Below are 16,832 nucleotides of genomic sequence, written 5' to 3'. Positions count from 1 at the left end.
CATTAAAATGAATAGAACTGATTTTTAGTCGCAGAAAATTTCTACAACAAATACCCTTCTAGTGTCCTTTTAGCGGAATTGGGGTTTTCTGCTTGATAAACCCAATAGCGACTAAGCATTTCATTCAGTTTTATGTATCTGACAGTTTGGCAAATTTCTAACATACAGTATGTGTTAATTCTTCAGCATTTCCAAGATATCTGCTTGCAGACAGTGAATGGGAACATTCATTGTTTACACGAAGAGGCTGCAAACCGGTCCTGAAAATGTGCTGCTCACACAGCTGAAAGGCTTGTTAATAGAGTTCTGATACATAGTAACAGCCCTGCAGATGTTTTTAGGACAAAGAATTCAAAGACAGCAAGTAAAGTTCTCAAATACAGTGAGGAATTGAAATAAAGTATTATAGAAATTTGCAGAACTTTCGTTATACAATAGTAAAGATTTCTTTACAGACCCGTAGCCCCCCCACAAAGTAAGGCCAATGATTCTCCCGGGACCTGAGTGGTTATGGAACTTTCAATGTAAGAAGATTGCTCTGCCCCATTTTAGGATAACAGTACTATAAATCACATGTGATAGTTGGGGGTGGGGGGTCCTGGCACAGATCTTGCTGCTTCGGCCACACTAATTGTCGCACAGCTTTTCCAGAATAAGAGAAAAAGTGAACAGAAATGACAGAGGATGATAGATAATTACTGGTGGTTTTCTAGCTAAATGTTTCTTCACAAAATATTGGTTAACCCAGCAGAAAGAAATTAAAAAAATACTGGATGAGAGGGATGGCCTGCCTGACAACATTTAGTTGCTAGGCAGTGTATTCATAGTAACCAGATGTGACTTAGCCGGCACGGTGCATCTTTCCGGTCTAGAGATGTGCTATAAATCAGATTTTTCTGATAATACGTTTAGGTGGGGTTAGGTGGAGATAGTGATTAACATCTATCAAAGTGAGTTATGTCTTTCAAAAGGTTAATGCCCTATAGGGCCTATCGATATGTGTGCCTTCCATTCGCGCCCCACTCTATTTGCCAGAATAGAGAGTCACTGGAGGATCGGTGGTTCTGCCTTGACATTTTAATGCGATTTGTTTTCACTGACATTATTTCCCTTGATCAGTGTAAGAAAATGAAATTAAAGGGGTTTTCTAGGATATACAGATGTGACCTTCCTTACCGTTCCTCTTATCTCAACTTATCCTGAGATGTTTGGCGCAAAATAACCAGATATGAAAAAAAACCACATCACTTTGCGATACTCTATCACGAGATGTGTTTTTGTGGCCATCCAGTGGTTGTGATGTGATTTGCGGGCTATCAAGGATTTTACTAGTATGTAATGATATTGAATTGAAGTGATTTTATGAGAAATTGGAGTCCTTAACCAAAGTCATGCAAAGGTACGGATGGACACATCTGTAACATTGATGGCCTATCCTTATGAAAGTGTGATCTGCAGGGATCCAACCTCCAGTACCCCCACAATCAGTAAAAAGTATGGGAGCGCTGTGGCCTCATTTGACCCGGTGATTCAAGTGATGTGCCGGTCCCAGTGCTCCTGTGTCGTGTACAACAGTGAAGCGACTGTGGCACTGCAGTAAGTACTGCGGCGCCATCTTTCTGCTGATTGTGGGGGGTACCGGGGGTCAGATGTGCACATCATATTTTGATGCCTACCATAAAGTTAGACTAACTATCCTATGTCCTAAAATAACCCCTTAAAATCCAATCTAATGAACATTTATAACGGATATTGAATGTATTCCAGCATAAAATAGTTGCCACGGCTTTTATTCCATGTCCTGTACATATCTGTAAATGCTTCGCATCCTATTCATAAGTGATTTGGAGTACAATACTCTATAAAATCAATCTCAGCCCTGATGACAATGAGAAGAACAGAGGAGCACTGACATTGTCTGTACAAAGTAAGTAAGAGGAAATATAAGAGCCGACTACAGGAGCAAGAACAAAGCAAGAATTTCTCTCCATGGATTAGCAAATGTCTATGAAAATACTGTCACATTGCTGAACGCTGCAGCTGATTTGGACTCTGCTATTACCGGACTTGGCGTTCAGCAGTTTCCTATAGCTATGAACTCCCTAAATCGCCTCTAAATATAAATAAATTTATCAAAGGCTCAATTTAAAACTTCAAAAACATTTTAAATAGACACCACAAGATGTGTTTGTAGTTTAAAGGTCATATTTATTAGGAGATTAAGAGTTGTATTATACTGGTGCTATAAATACAGCGCAGCTGACTTAGCTCACAGTCAGACTTACGGACGGCCAATAACAATTCATTTTGTGGATATCCTGGTCCGTTTGTTCCAAGAAAAGTTTGCTCCATAAGACTTGGATTTTGGCTTTGGAATCCTCTCCTCGTCAACCTCGTAACTCCATCCTATAAAAATGACATATAACTAGAGCTTGATTATACGTAAACACGGGGAACAGAAACTAAACATAGAAAATTAGCAGCAAGTGCCATTTTTTAATTCTCTGCTTGTGCACGTGGAAAATCAGTGGTATCAAGCATCAAAGGGGCGCTATATATATATATATATATATATATATACACATATATATATATATATATATATATAAAAAGACGTAAACATGCGAGACGAGTGTATGGACAGAAAAATAGTATTTTATTGTGCTTTTAAAATGCCAAAGTACTAGAAGAAGTGCAGAGGCAGTGGGACGCAGAGAACTGGTTTACGGGGGCTATTACAGCATTGTACTTTAGTTTCCCAGTTTTATGTATATAAACAACTCCTCGCCATTTTTAAAATCCCTGTTTGGATATATAAGAACATCTCCATTCACTGACAGCGGGCTGACAATCTACAGGGTGGGCCATTTATATGGATACACCTAAATAAAATGGGAATCGTTGGTGATATTAACTTCCTGTTTGTGGCACATTAGTATATGGGAGGGGGGAAACTTTTCAAGCTGGGTGTTGACCATGGCGGCCATTTTGAAGTCGGCCATTTTGTATCCAACTTTAGTTTTTTCAATGGGAAGAGGGTCATGTGACCTCAAACTTATCGAGAATTTCACAAGAAAAACAATGGTGTGCTTGGTTTTAACGTTACTTTATTCTTTCATGAGTTATTTACAAGTTTCTGATAAAGATAGTGGGGCCATTCTTCATCAATGGAAACCTCAAGGCCACGGGATATCTGAAATTGCTACATGATAATGTGTTTCCCTCTTTATGCACTGAAGCTGGCATGTTCCCTGAGTTTTTCCAGCAAGATGGTGCACCACCACATTATGGGTGTCAGGTCCGAGCATTCCTAGATGAACAGTTTCCTGGAAAGTGGATTGGTCGTCGTGGGCCAGTTGAATGGCCCCCTAAGTCTCCCGATCTGACCCCCTTAGACTTTTATCTTTGGGGTCATCTGAAGGCAATTGTCTATGCTGTGAAGATACGAGATGTGCAGCAACTGAAACTACGGATACTGGAAGCCTGTGCTAGCATTTCTTCTGCGGTGTTGTTATCAGTGTGTGAAGAGTGGGAGAAGAGGGTTGGGCAGCACATTGAACACATTTTATAAGTGGTCAGAAACTTGTAAATAACTCATGAAAGAATAAAGTAACGTTAAAACCAAGCACACCATTGTTTTTCTTGTGAAATTCTCCATAAGTTTGATGTGTCACATGACCCTCTTCCCATTGAAAAAACTAAAGTTGGATACAAAATGGCCAACTTCAAAATGGCCGCCATGGTCAACACCCAGCTTGAAAAGTTTCCCCCCTCCCATATACTAATGTGCCACAAACAGGGAGTTAATATCACCAACCATTCCCATTTTATTTAGGTGTATCCATATAAATGGCCCACCCTGTATATAGAGCTCATGCTTCACACAGCTGAGCGTTTACGACAATTGTATCCAGTCTAGGTAATCCTCTGTGAGATAAACATTGTAGCAAACATTTAGGACAGGAGGGAGATCATGGAATATTACATAGACTGGATACAATGTAGAAAAGTCTCAGCTGTGAGAAGAATTAGGTCTCTACAAGTTTTCAGCCTCTGGATGTAAGCAAGAATGTTCCCATTCTCCGACAACAAGCAGAGATCTTAAAAATGGTGAGGACTTGAAACAAAGTAACTTAGGAAGTACCAGAGATTTTTTTTCCATATATCTTGGCCACGTTACAGGACATATAATGACTTTAGATTTGCTTTTTATTAAAAAATGTGTACATTATTACTTCTGACAACCCCCCTGGCCGACATGTCCATATGTAAACATTGCAGCTGCGGCTAAACCCGTACATGGCTTCCCCCACTCAAATGATGTATGGTGAACAGCTTAGTATAGCGGCCTCGCATGGCCACGAATAGTAATAGATCTGGCTATACAGTAATACAGCGCCTATTGGATGAAGCGACCATGTGACATCCGTCACCCACAGGCTATAATGGTATCCGTTTAACGCATAGATCATGAACTCTTATGACCCTTTTCATGACGTATCCGTTAAACGGATCAGTTCAAAGACATATTGTTTCAAACCCACTTAAAGGATAGGTAATAAATGTATGATCGCTGGGGGCTCCATCACTGACTGGAGGATATTGAATAAAGCGGCTACGATCGCTGCAGCCTATCACTGGCCTCAGTCGGGGCATTTCCCCCATTCGGATAGTTTTTTCCGATCTCGGAAGACCCCTTTAACAGTGTGTCCTTGTTATTTGGTCCTTCTTGGCTATTCAGCTGAACGAGGTGGTGTAAGTAGAGGATCTGGTAGATGCCCTAGTTTGCAGAGGATTTGGCGCATGGCAGATACGCTTTAAGGTATGCAATCTTAAAATTATATATTTGCATTTGTAGAAACAAATTGAGAAAGTGCAAAACACAGATGACAAAATGAGAAGATTCAATAACTTTACTTACCGTTCTTTTCAGCAAAGGCAACAGCATCGTCTTTAGAGGTGAACGACAGAACCATGTTAGACAAGGGGTCAGCACTACAAAAAAATAAAAATAAAATAAAACGGAGGGCGTGTAGTGGTCATTACTGGTACTACAAAAGGTCCACTAAATAATATATTTGTCATATTTAACAAACTATCAAAGTGTGATAATGAACTGAAATCTACAGGAAGATCTATGTATAAGTTCTGACCCTACGGGACACTCGATCAGCTGAATGAAGGGGCCAAGGCACTTCATCTGCGCCATCCCATTCAAGTGAATAGGCAATGTTCCCTTTTTGGTCAATTGAATGCAATCTACTGTTCGCTGTTATCAGCCATTTCAGGCTGGTTAGAGGGCGACTGTAGAGCTCTTCAATGATATTACTCACGAGGAGTCCAGAAATATGTCTGCTCTCAGTATCACTTCTTTATCTTACACATCTCCAGCTCTAAAACCTTGAGACACATGGGACCTCCAATGTTTATGAAGACTAGTGACTGTTTCGAGCTCACATTCTCAGCTATCTGGGGATTACACGGTCGAAAATGACCAAACTTGGCTGTGTAAATGTCTACATGAGCAGCCAGCTTGACTTGACTGTTAGCAGCTCTGATGTTTATTATAAGAGTATAATTACATAGTTAATCTTCTGTAGCAAATTTCTCTCACCAAGAACATATGTCCCACAGAGATCCCAAACATTAAGAGGCATACACAAGAGGGGGATATGCAAACCATGTGTATACATTCTCCGTGCAAGCAACATACCATCTACATACAGCACGAATCCAATCAAATCAATGGCGCACAACTCGCAGGAAATCACAGAATATTAAAGCAACTTTAACGTGAATAAATGTCAAGATGTCACTTCTAATCAGAACAGAGGAACCAAGGATAAAATTTGCCGTTCACATTGCCGGGGGGTTTAGAAATATGGTTATCGCTGCTCTAGGCATGAAATGTGATCACAATTGTAGTCACTTCATAAGTCAGGACACAATATAGCTTTAAAAGCATAAAGTGTAGGTGCAGTTGTACTTTTCTGTCCAAATTGGCATAGGGCGTGGAGAAAAGCTACCGCACGCTGGGCACTACCGTTCTTATGGTAGATGTACAGAGCCCGGAAAGGACCCGTGCATGATACTTTCCGGGCGACGTATGGTTGCCACAGCAACTGTTCCACCCAGCGTGCAGATGAGTCTCTCCACACCTTATGTCAATTTGGGCTGGAGAGTACAACGGGAGCTACACTTTAATGTTAGACAGTACAGATGTGTCCTCCCTTACCTTTCCTCTTATCTCAACATATCCTGAAATATGCGGTGCAAGATGACCAGCTTTGAAGAAAACAAAAACCAAAACATGATTTTGCGATACTCTGTCACGAGATGTCTACACTGTATGTGTCGGTGTAGCCATCCAGTGGTTGTGATGTGAATTGCAGCTCATCAAGAGTTTTGATAGCATGTCACGATATTGTACTGAATTGGTGTCATAAGAAATTGGAGTCCTAATACAAATTCCAGCAAAGATTAAGGTGGACACATCTGTATGTGTATATACGACACATACTACTCCTCAATGCTACTAAAAGCGGTATTCCCATCATATGTTATGAATGGTGGGGTCTGACCTCTAAGACCCCTGCCGCTCCTGAAAACGGGGCAGAAGATTTTTTTTCCTGCACAGTGAGCTGACAGGTGTGCTACTGTGCAGGGAAAAAACCTAAAGGGGTTTATGCCCCTTCATTCTCAGGATTGGCGGGGTTCGTAGTATTTGGAGCCTCATTGATTATATCAGTATATGTGAATTAGTACGAATGGGGCTGTGCTGAGGAGTACCACTGTGCAGGAAAAAACTTATTTGACGGGACCACAAAACTAAACTTGAGCCACGGCCACTTTATTTTTAAAGATCAGTGCGGATACTGGCAGTCTGATCCCCACCGATCAACAAATTATGGCATATCCTAGCGATATGCCATCGTTTGTAAAAGTAGGAACACCCCTTTAAAGAATATATACACTTTTGGAAAAACATTTTTACTTTTCAATTGCTCTAAAGCAGTGTGCTTCAGCTGTTGCAAAACTACAACGCCTAGCATGCGACTCTGGCTTTGTGTAGTAAGAAAATGAATACCAATTAGGCAATTTTGCTGTCCATGGCAGAGGTGCACAAACATGTGTTGCTCACCCTATACACTACCGTTCAAAAGTTTAGGGTCACTTAGAAATTTCCTTATTTTTGAAAGAAAAGCACAGTTTTTTTCAATGAAGATAACATTAAATTAATCAGAAATACACTCTATACATTGTTAATGTGCTAAATGACTATTCTAGCTGCAAACGTCTGGTTTTTAATGCAATATCTACATAGGTGTATAGAGGCCCATTTCCAGCAACCATCACTCCAGTGTTCTAATGGTACATTGTGTTTGCTAACTGTGTTAGAAGGCTAATGGATGATTAGAAAACACTTAAAACCCTTGTGCAATTATGTTAGCACCGCTGTAAACAGTTTTGCTGTTTAGAGGAGCTATAAAACTGACCTTCCTTTGAGCTAGTTGAGAATCTGGAGCATTACATTTGTGGGTTCGATTAAACTCTCAAAATGGCTAGAAAAAGAGAGCTTTCATGTGAACCGCGACAGTCTATTCTTGTTCTTAGAAATTAAGGCTATTCCATGCGAGAAATTGCCAAGAAACTGAAGGTTTCCTACAACGGTGTGTACTACTCCCTTCAGAGGACAGCACAAACAGGCTCTAACCAGAGTAGAAAGAGAAGTGGGAGGCCCCGCTGCACAAATGAGCAACAAGATAAGTACATTAGAGTCTCTAGTTTGAGAAATAGACGCCTCACAGGTCCTCAACTGGCAGCTTCATTAAATAGTACCCGCAAAACGCCAGTGTTAACGTCTACAGTGAAGAGGCCACTCCGGGATGCTGGCCTTCAGGGCAGAGTGGCAAAGAAAAATCCATATCTGAGACTGGCTAATAAAAGGAAAAGATTAATATGGGCAAAAGCACACAGACATTGGACAGAGGAAGATTGGAAAAAAGTGTTATGGACAGACGAATCGAAGTTTGAGGTGTTTGGATCACACTGACCATCTGTCAAGCATGGTGGAGGTAATGTGATGGTCTGGGGTTGCTTTGGTGCTGGTAAAGTGGGAGATTTGTACAAGGTAAAAGGGATTTTGAATAAGGAAGGCTATCACTCCATTTTGCAACGCCATGCCATACCCTGTGGACAGCGCTTGATTGGAGCCAATTTCATCCTACAACAGGACAATGACCCAGAGCACACCTCCAAATGATGCAAGAACTATTTAGGGAAGAAGCAGGCAGCTGGTATTCTATCTGTAATGGAGTGGCCAGCGCAGTCACCAGATCTCAACCCCATAGAGCTGTTGTGGGAGCAGCTTGACCGTATTGTACGCAAGTGCCCATCAAGCCAATCCAACTTGTGGGAGGGGCTTCTGGAAGCATGGGGTGAAATTTCTCCCGATTACCTCAGCAAATTATCAGCTAGAATGCCAAAGGTCTGCAATGCTGTAATTGCTCTAAATGGAGCATTCTTTGACGAAAGCAAAGTTTGAAGGAGAAAATTATTATTTCAAATAAAAATAATTATTTCTAACCTTGTCAATGTCTTGACTATACTTTCTAGTCATTTTGCAACTCATTTGATAAATATAAGTGTGAGTTTTCATGGAAAACACAAAATTGTCTGGGTGACCCCAAACTTTTGAACGGTAGTGTATAACCATACACTTAAGAAATGTGCGATATTAAGTCACTTACGTTGATGCCCATCCCATTAAAGGGTTCTCCCAACGCTCACGAGCATCAAAGTCAAGTCTCCATTTCTTGGTGTTCTGTACACCGGATTGCATGGCGTTCCGAGCCGGGACATAGATGTGAACTTTCCTGGTTTTGATTTGTTCTTCTGGAAATCCAGTTATTGTAGAGATATCCTAATAAGAGAAGACAAATATATTATTATGTGTCGTGTTCATTCCATTTCTGTATCTTTAGGATGAATGAGAAAGTGAACGCTTGGAAAGTAATTTATTTCACAAACAGCAAAACAAAGCTGAGAACCCTTTCATTGTAAAATAGAAAACACTGAAGAGTTAATATTAACCAAGGTGTCTAAGGTCCCAACTTAGAAGTTGACATATTTCCAGACCAATGGCTAACTTCAGAAGCAAGGGGATTATTCGTTGGAAAAAAGGGAAGGTAATTAACATCACTAAACACTTTTGTCTACGTCGGGCTTTAATTAACAAAAAACTGCTGCACCCCACACCCAGGGTCTACAGCTTTTTTCCTAAGGGAAAGACATTTCTTTAGGGGGAATACCTTATACAAATGCAGATCACAATGACACAAGTCCATCATAATCAATGCATACCATTATCCTGTCCATCAGGCTAAAGAAGAATTGTAACTGATCGAAGCCGCTATAGAAAATGATAAGTCTGTTAATTAAGTGGTGCGGAACAATATGCCCCCTTGTTCAACCATATGTGTCCACAAGAACACTTCTACTCCAATCCTATTCATCATAATGACAAAAAGCATGGTATGCTAATTTTATGGCATCTTATAATATCTTCAGTTATCTTTATTAAAATTGGATCATCAGAGACAATTTACCTTGAGTCGTCCTGTTCTATCAAGTTACTACTAATTCTATTCAGCTGTTCCCTAGTTATATCCGTTTCTGGTTAAGACAAATAAGGCTACAAATATACCTTCCACAGAACCAAGCTTTTCCAGATCCAAAAATGACAAATCTGCCTAGTGTAGCAGTGATACATCCCTGCTCCCATCTTGCTTAAACAAAAAATATATATATATATATATATACACATACATACATACATACATACAGACACATACACATGTGTATATATATATATATATATATATATATACACACACACACACACACACATATATATGCATGTATGTATATATATGTATACACTACCGTTCAAAAGTTTAGGGTCACTTAGAAATTTCCTTATTTTTGAAAGAAAAGCACAGTTTTTTTCAATGAAGATAACATTAAATTAATCAGAAATACACTCTATACATTGTTAATGTGCTAAATGACTATTCTAGCTGCAAACGTCTGGTTTTTAATGCAATATCTACATATGTGTATAGATGCCCATTTCCAGCAACCATCACTCCAGTGTTCTAATGGTACATTGTGTTTGATAACTGTGTTAGAAGGCTAATGGATGATTAGAAAACCCTTGTGCAATTATGTTAGCACCGCTGTAAACAGTTTTGCTGTTTAGAGGAGCTATAAAACTGACCTTCCTTTGAGCTAGTTTAGAATCTGGAGCATTACATTTGTGGGTTCGATTAAACCCTCAAAATGTTGGTCATATGAATCCGGGTACGTAATACTACACTCCTGTTCTTGTGTCTGGCTATATTTGTTTGGTACTAGGATCTAGATTATCTATTTTTCACCTGTATTTGCCTCATTATACTACTGTGTGCTACCAATCATACTTACGGTTTACATGTTTCAGCACCAGTGTATGGTGTATCTTAGATGTGAATTACTCCATTCATGGTTACTTTTACCACATCTTTACTTACACTGTTCATAACTCCTACATACCAGGCAATGGTGGTTCCAACTTAAAATCTAAAACTTGTTTCCTATACCATTTATTTATGTGTTGTTACATATAGCCACATGCATTTAAGACTGTTTTTTTAACAACAGTTTTTAATCCCGGATCCTTGCTATTGATTTTTTACATTATGTTATATCATTAATATATGTACACCACATGGGCTGACGCCAACTTTACACTGTATGACTCATGTTTTAATTGTCTTGTTTTTGTGTTTCCGCTAATAAAGAAGTTTTTTCTATCATATATTATCTTGAGCGTACTTGACCTCTTTTCTCTATAGGTTTCTTAGTAATGCTATGGTCAGAGTACCAGGTCATATTGGGTTATATGTGTGTTCTCCTCATTCTATAGTTACAGCTATTTGTGTTACGTCAATGCTTATAGACACATAAAGACATATTTTTGGAGTTCACACTAAAACTGCTCGTGTACATGTTGGTTATCTATACTAATTTCCTCTGTGTTCTACACAGAATCAGGTACCGTGGGTCCCATGGACTACAAGGCCAGAGATGGCGCCTGGCGATCCTTGATGGATCACGTTTTTAAGGATGAGTCTACAGTGTCTGGTTTTAGTGGTTCAGAGAGTGTGAGCGAACTTCAACACAAATACAAAAATTTACTCCACCGACGTATGAAGGTCTGGTGGAACAAAGTATTTTTAGAAAATTATATCCAGAGATGTCTCATTCCAAGGGGTCTTAGGATCCAAATTTTTCCCTCATTTCCAATCAGTGATGAAAATTTCATCACTGGCTGGGAAGCTGTTTGCAATAGTAGCTCCAAAAGGTTTATGGAACTTTTGGTGGGACTTAATCAAGATACACTTGTTCTGTTGGATGCAGAAATTGAAGATGTTCAATCTCAGTTGATTGCACTTTTATCTGCAGAGAATATGTCTCGATTTAGATTGGGTCTTGAGGCTCAATTTTCTGAGTGGGAGAAAGAGATACAAGCCACTAAATCTAAAAAGTTCACTAGAGATGTTGGAGATTTCCAACAAAATCGGGTGTATAGGTGGAGAAGGAATAAAACAGGTGGACGGAGTCGTACACCATCTATATCCTCTATATCCTCCCTCAGTGAAACAGAAAACGCATTCTCTCGCTATAACCAATTATCTGGCTCACGTCCTAAAAGAAAACTTACGCAGAGACAAATGGCAAACAAGAAAAGACCAGATATGCAGGATCCCACCCATCGCCTAAAGGTGATTAATTTATCCACGCATACCTTCTCAGATATAGATAGAGAGGTCATTGCAAAGGGTCTTACGTTTGCACCTTGTAATCGCTTTGATGCTTTCTCTGCAGTAAAAGATCTCAATATGTTCGGTCGATCACTTATACACAAAAAATGGTTCCATAAATCCAATCACGCGGACCTCTTTCCAACCGTAGAAGAGCAACAAGCATTAGGGATTTTGGAGGATTTATTGGAAGAACAGGATACTACTGTACCAGGTAAAATCCCAGTGTGTGTCCGTATGAAATCTAAGAAATTCCCCCCACTTAGCCTATGTCCAGCTGTGGACTCATTTGTGAAGGCGGTTACATTAGAATTTCAAAACATTCCCGCCAACATCAGACATGATAATCTAACTACAGCGCAACGGGAAAGCCTTAACAATTTGCAAAAATTGAAGGATGTTGTATTTAAGGCTGCCGACAAAGGCGGGAATGTGGTGGTATGGCCTTGTCACATGTACGAGGCTGAGGCCTACAAACAACTACGAGATAGACAGTGCTATAAAAAAACTCACATTTAATCCCTCGTCTTCTTTTAGATCTATACTGCAGCAGATACTATCAAAAGCTTTGCAAGACGATGTTATCAACAAAGAATTACTAACCGCACTTACAACGGCTGAACCCATTGTCCCTACCCTGTACTTGCTCCCTAAAGTGCATAAGAATGATACGATACCACCAGGAAGACCGATAATCTCAGGTAGGGGCAGCATTACAGAGAAGTGCTGTAGATATATTGATCATCATCTTAAGGACTTGGTTACAAACCTTCCTTCATATATTCGTGACTCTGCAGATCTCCTCCAGAAAGTCAGTGGCATCAGCATTGATGACGATATGCTACTAGTTACGATTGATGTTGAATCTCTCTATACTAGTATTAGGCATGCTGATGGCATCAGGGCCACAAAATTCTTTTTGTCTACGACCAATCTGGAAAAACCCATGTGTGATTTCCTTGTTGAGTTGCTTGAATACACATTGACGCACAACTTTTTTACCTTCAATGGTAACTTTTACTTACAGCTCCAGGGAACGGCGATGGGGGCAGCCTGTGCGCCCTCATATGCCAATTTGTTTCTTGGACTGTGGGAAAGGGACCTTTTTACAGATGGCCGGGATGATTCAATGGACCGGGTCCTGTTTTGGGCACGGTACATTGATGACATCTTGGTCATCTGGAAGGGCACCCACTCTGAATTAGACAAATTCATGCTGGATCTTAACAACAATCAGATCAATCTTAAATTTACATATAAATCAAACAGCCAGCACATTGATTTTTTGGACATCCAATTAACCAAGGATTTGGATGGTTTTTTTGCAGAGTGACGTATTTCGAAAAGAGACTTCCGTTAATTCTCTACTGCACTTTTCATCCTCTCATCCACCACAGACCCTACAGGCAATCCCTATTGGGCAATTTTTGAGGATAAGGAGGATATGTTCCTCTGATATTATATTCGAGGAACAAGCCAAGGATCTAAAAAACCGCTTCATTGAACGAGGCTACAGCATGCGGTCCATTAAGAAAGCACACCATAGAGCCAAACATGCCAATAGAGATGATCTCCTATTCACCAAAAGGAAAAAAGATACACAGACCAAGGTGAGGTTTATAACCAACTATCACTCGTGGTGGCCACAAATGAAGGAAATTGTTAAAAGGTTTTGGCCAATCCTGCTCACGGACCCAATTCTTACTAATTATGTGACTAGGTATCCCAGTATAACAGCAAGACGTGGGAAAAATTTAAAAGATCACCTAGTGGAGTCACTATGACCCGATGATGAGAAAATATCCCTTTGGGACAAAAGGAGCTAAATGGGGATGTTCCCCTTGTGGGCATTGTGTGGCATGTCCTAACGTAGAGAGTACAACAACTTTCCTTAATGTTACAGGCACGAAAACGTATACTATAACGCATGCGATAACTTGCACTACTAAAGCAGTAGTATATTATGCAACGTGCCCATGCCCTAAAGTGTATGTCGGTCTTACCTCAAGGGAACTAAAAGTGCGGGTGAGAGAGCACATGTCTGACATCAGACGAGCAGCAAGTGAGGAAGTCGTGGAAACTCTAAAACCTATACCGCGCCATTTTAAAACATACCACTCCTGTGATCCAACAAAGCTAAAGGTGAGAGGCATTGATCACATTGTTGCAAGCATGAGAGGGGGGAATATCAAACAAAAATTGGCACAATGCGAAGCACGCTGGATTTGGACCCTTGGGTCAATGCAGCCTCTGGGTCTTAATGAATCTCTTAATTTCGCTCCATTTCTCTGAACCACTGACTCTCTGCGGGTCTAGTTTTTAATTATGTTCTTATTATATCGTTTAACATAGCTTCTTTTAGTTGCTATTTTTATATACATATATAGTCATTACCTTGTTAACTACCCTCCTTTGGGATTTTTCTCATGTTTTGAAGGCATTTAGAAATACAGTTATCTGTCGGAGACGTATACATCGTGGTTACTGGAGGTCATGGATTCTTGGAGATGAAGATATTAATATATACGCGTTTGACTCATTTTGTTAATGGGTGGGGAGGGTTATTGTATATGTGCAGTTCTTTAATTGGTCTTTAGTGTTACCACATTGATGTATACACATGTATATATATGTGTGTATTGAATGGATCTAATATATTGTAGTGTATTGTATGTATGTATTCTTTAGTGTTATGTGTATGTGTGTATGATTACGGATATTAGTCCGCACTGGTCCATATTATATTACATGCACAATGATTTTCTAATATATAGATGCTTTGATATTTTTGTACCGATTTATACTAATTAATATGTATTTTTGTATTCTTTGTATATATATATATATATATTTATTTATGTATGTCTGTGCATGTATATATTTATTTATTAGTGATATATTCATATTCACGGATATTTCTTTCCCTATGCATTTATATGTACACATAGTATATATTTTATTAGTATATTATATTTCTTTGTGATGTCCAATATATATATATCTTTGTGTCCTGCCTGTATATTTTGTATTTATATGTGTATGTATATATATATATTCATATTTTTATTTTTATTTATTTAGGATGTATATATAAATGAGTATTGGTGAACATGCACCTGCATTGATATAAAATCTGTGTATACATTATTTTCTTACTTTATTTATATAACTGTATAATGTATTGTATATATATATTTATTCTTTACATACACATATGTAACAACTTCATATTTTCTTTATTTTGTTCACATATAATATTCAACATGTCTCTTATATTTTCACCAACATATTCATTCACTCACTATTTACACCGTTATGAATTTATTGCCTCACTCATGTATATAGCTGTAGAACACATTGTATATTGTTTATATATATACATATATAACACTTTTTCATTTTTCAACACATTTTCTCACACCCTCATTTATTTATTTATTTATTCACTTTTTCTTCGGTCCCTTTCTTTATTTAAATTTTACATTTTTGAGTTATCATGGACCGTCTTTCATGTCACATTGCATACATTTGTGCTTCTCTTCTTCTTTTCACATCTTTCCCCTTTTTTCTTCGTTGTCTCTCTTTCCTTTGTGCCTTTGTCTCCGCTTTTTCTTCTTTTTGCCTACTTACCTGCATATAGGTCATATTTGCATCCCCTAGCAACAACTAACGTTTCCAAGTCTTTTAAATGTACTCACATATTCCTATCGTTAATGCTATCAGTATTTCTAGTTTACATCTCCCCTCTGAGTAGTATCTGGGTGGCAGAGGTGTGCGCTGGCGGGGGGTGGGGGAGTGGCTCACTCACTCTCGGCCGAGTCTCCAATCCTGGTTGGACGTGGGCGGCGCTGCCAGACAGCGTCCGCGCACTTCCGCCTGGATGACGCGGTAGCGGAAGTGGGGAGTAGCCATCTTGCTACCCCCGGCCTGTCGCCGAGGACCTCTGATATCACCCACACTGACACCAATTACGGCCTAATTATACCTGTATTTAAGGGAGGGTCCCGCCGGGAAGACGCCACCCCCGGACGAAGGCATCAGCCGAAACGCGCGTCGTGACTGGCGTCTCCCCCATGTTGGTCATATGAATCCGGGTACGTAATACTACACTCCTGTTCTTGTGTCTGGCTATATTTGTTTGGTACTAGGATCTAGATTATCTATTTTTCACCTGTATTTGCCTCATTATACTACTGTGTGCTACCAATCATACTTACGGTTTACATGTTTCAGCACCAGTGTATGGTGTATCTTAGATGTGAATTACTCCATTCATGGTTACTTTTACCACATCTTTACTTACACTGTTCATAACTCCTACATACCAGGCAATGGTGGTTCCAACTTAAAATCTAAAACTTGTTTCCTATACCATTTATTTATGTGTTGTTACATATAGCCACATGCATTTAAGACTGTTTTTTAACAACAGTATTTAATCCCGGATCCTTGCTATTGATTTTTTACATTATGTTATATCATTAATATATGTACACCACATGGGCTGACGCCAACTTTACACTGTATGACTCATGTTTTAATTGTCTTGTTTTTGTGTTTCCGCTAATAAAGAAGTTTTTTCTATCATATATTATCTTGAGCGTACTTGACCTCTTTTCTCTATAGGTTTCTTACTAACTGTGTTAGAAGGCTAATGGATGATTAGAAAACACTTGAAAACCCTTGTGCAATTATCTTAGCACCGCTGTAAACAGTTTTGCTGTTTAGAGGAGCTATAAAACTGACCTTCCTTTGAGCTAGTTGAGAATCTGGAGCATTACATTTGTGGGTTCGATTAAACCCTCAAAATGGCTAGAAAAAGAGAGCTTTCATGTGAAACTCGACAGTCTATTCTTGTTCTTAGAAATGAAGGCTATTCCATGCGAGAAATTGCCAAGAAACTGAAGATTTCCTACAACGGTGTGTACTACTCCCTTCAGAGGACAGCACACACACAGGTTCTAACCA

The 16,832-nt window shown here is 39.3% G+C and overlaps 1 protein-coding gene across 1 annotated transcript in view; it reads right to left on the bottom strand.

The window, feature by feature from the left end:
- Positions 1 to 2,187: 2,187 nt before the first annotated feature.
- Positions 2,188 to 16,832, bottom strand: part of NDUFS4 (NADH:ubiquinone oxidoreductase subunit S4) — a 139,169-nt gene continuing 124,524 nt past the window's right edge. The window contains exons 3-5 of the mRNA XM_075854915.1: positions 8,751 to 8,923; positions 4,922 to 4,995; positions 2,188 to 2,406 (exon numbers count right to left, since the gene is read on the bottom strand). Coding sequence (XP_075711030.1) covers positions 2,303 to 2,406; positions 4,922 to 4,995; positions 8,751 to 8,923 — 351 coding nt within the window. The 3' untranslated portion in view covers positions 2,188 to 2,302. The remainder of the gene's footprint in view (positions 2,407 to 4,921; positions 4,996 to 8,750; positions 8,924 to 16,832) is intronic.

The sequence above is a fragment of the Rhinoderma darwinii genome, chromosome 1 (genome assembly GCF_050947455.1).
Source record: "Rhinoderma darwinii isolate aRhiDar2 chromosome 1, aRhiDar2.hap1, whole genome shotgun sequence".
Taxonomy (NCBI): domain Eukaryota; kingdom Metazoa; phylum Chordata; class Amphibia; order Anura; family Rhinodermatidae; genus Rhinoderma; species Rhinoderma darwinii.
The sequence above is the reverse complement of the archived record's forward strand: the minus strand, read 5'-3'. Positions and strand labels throughout refer to the sequence as shown.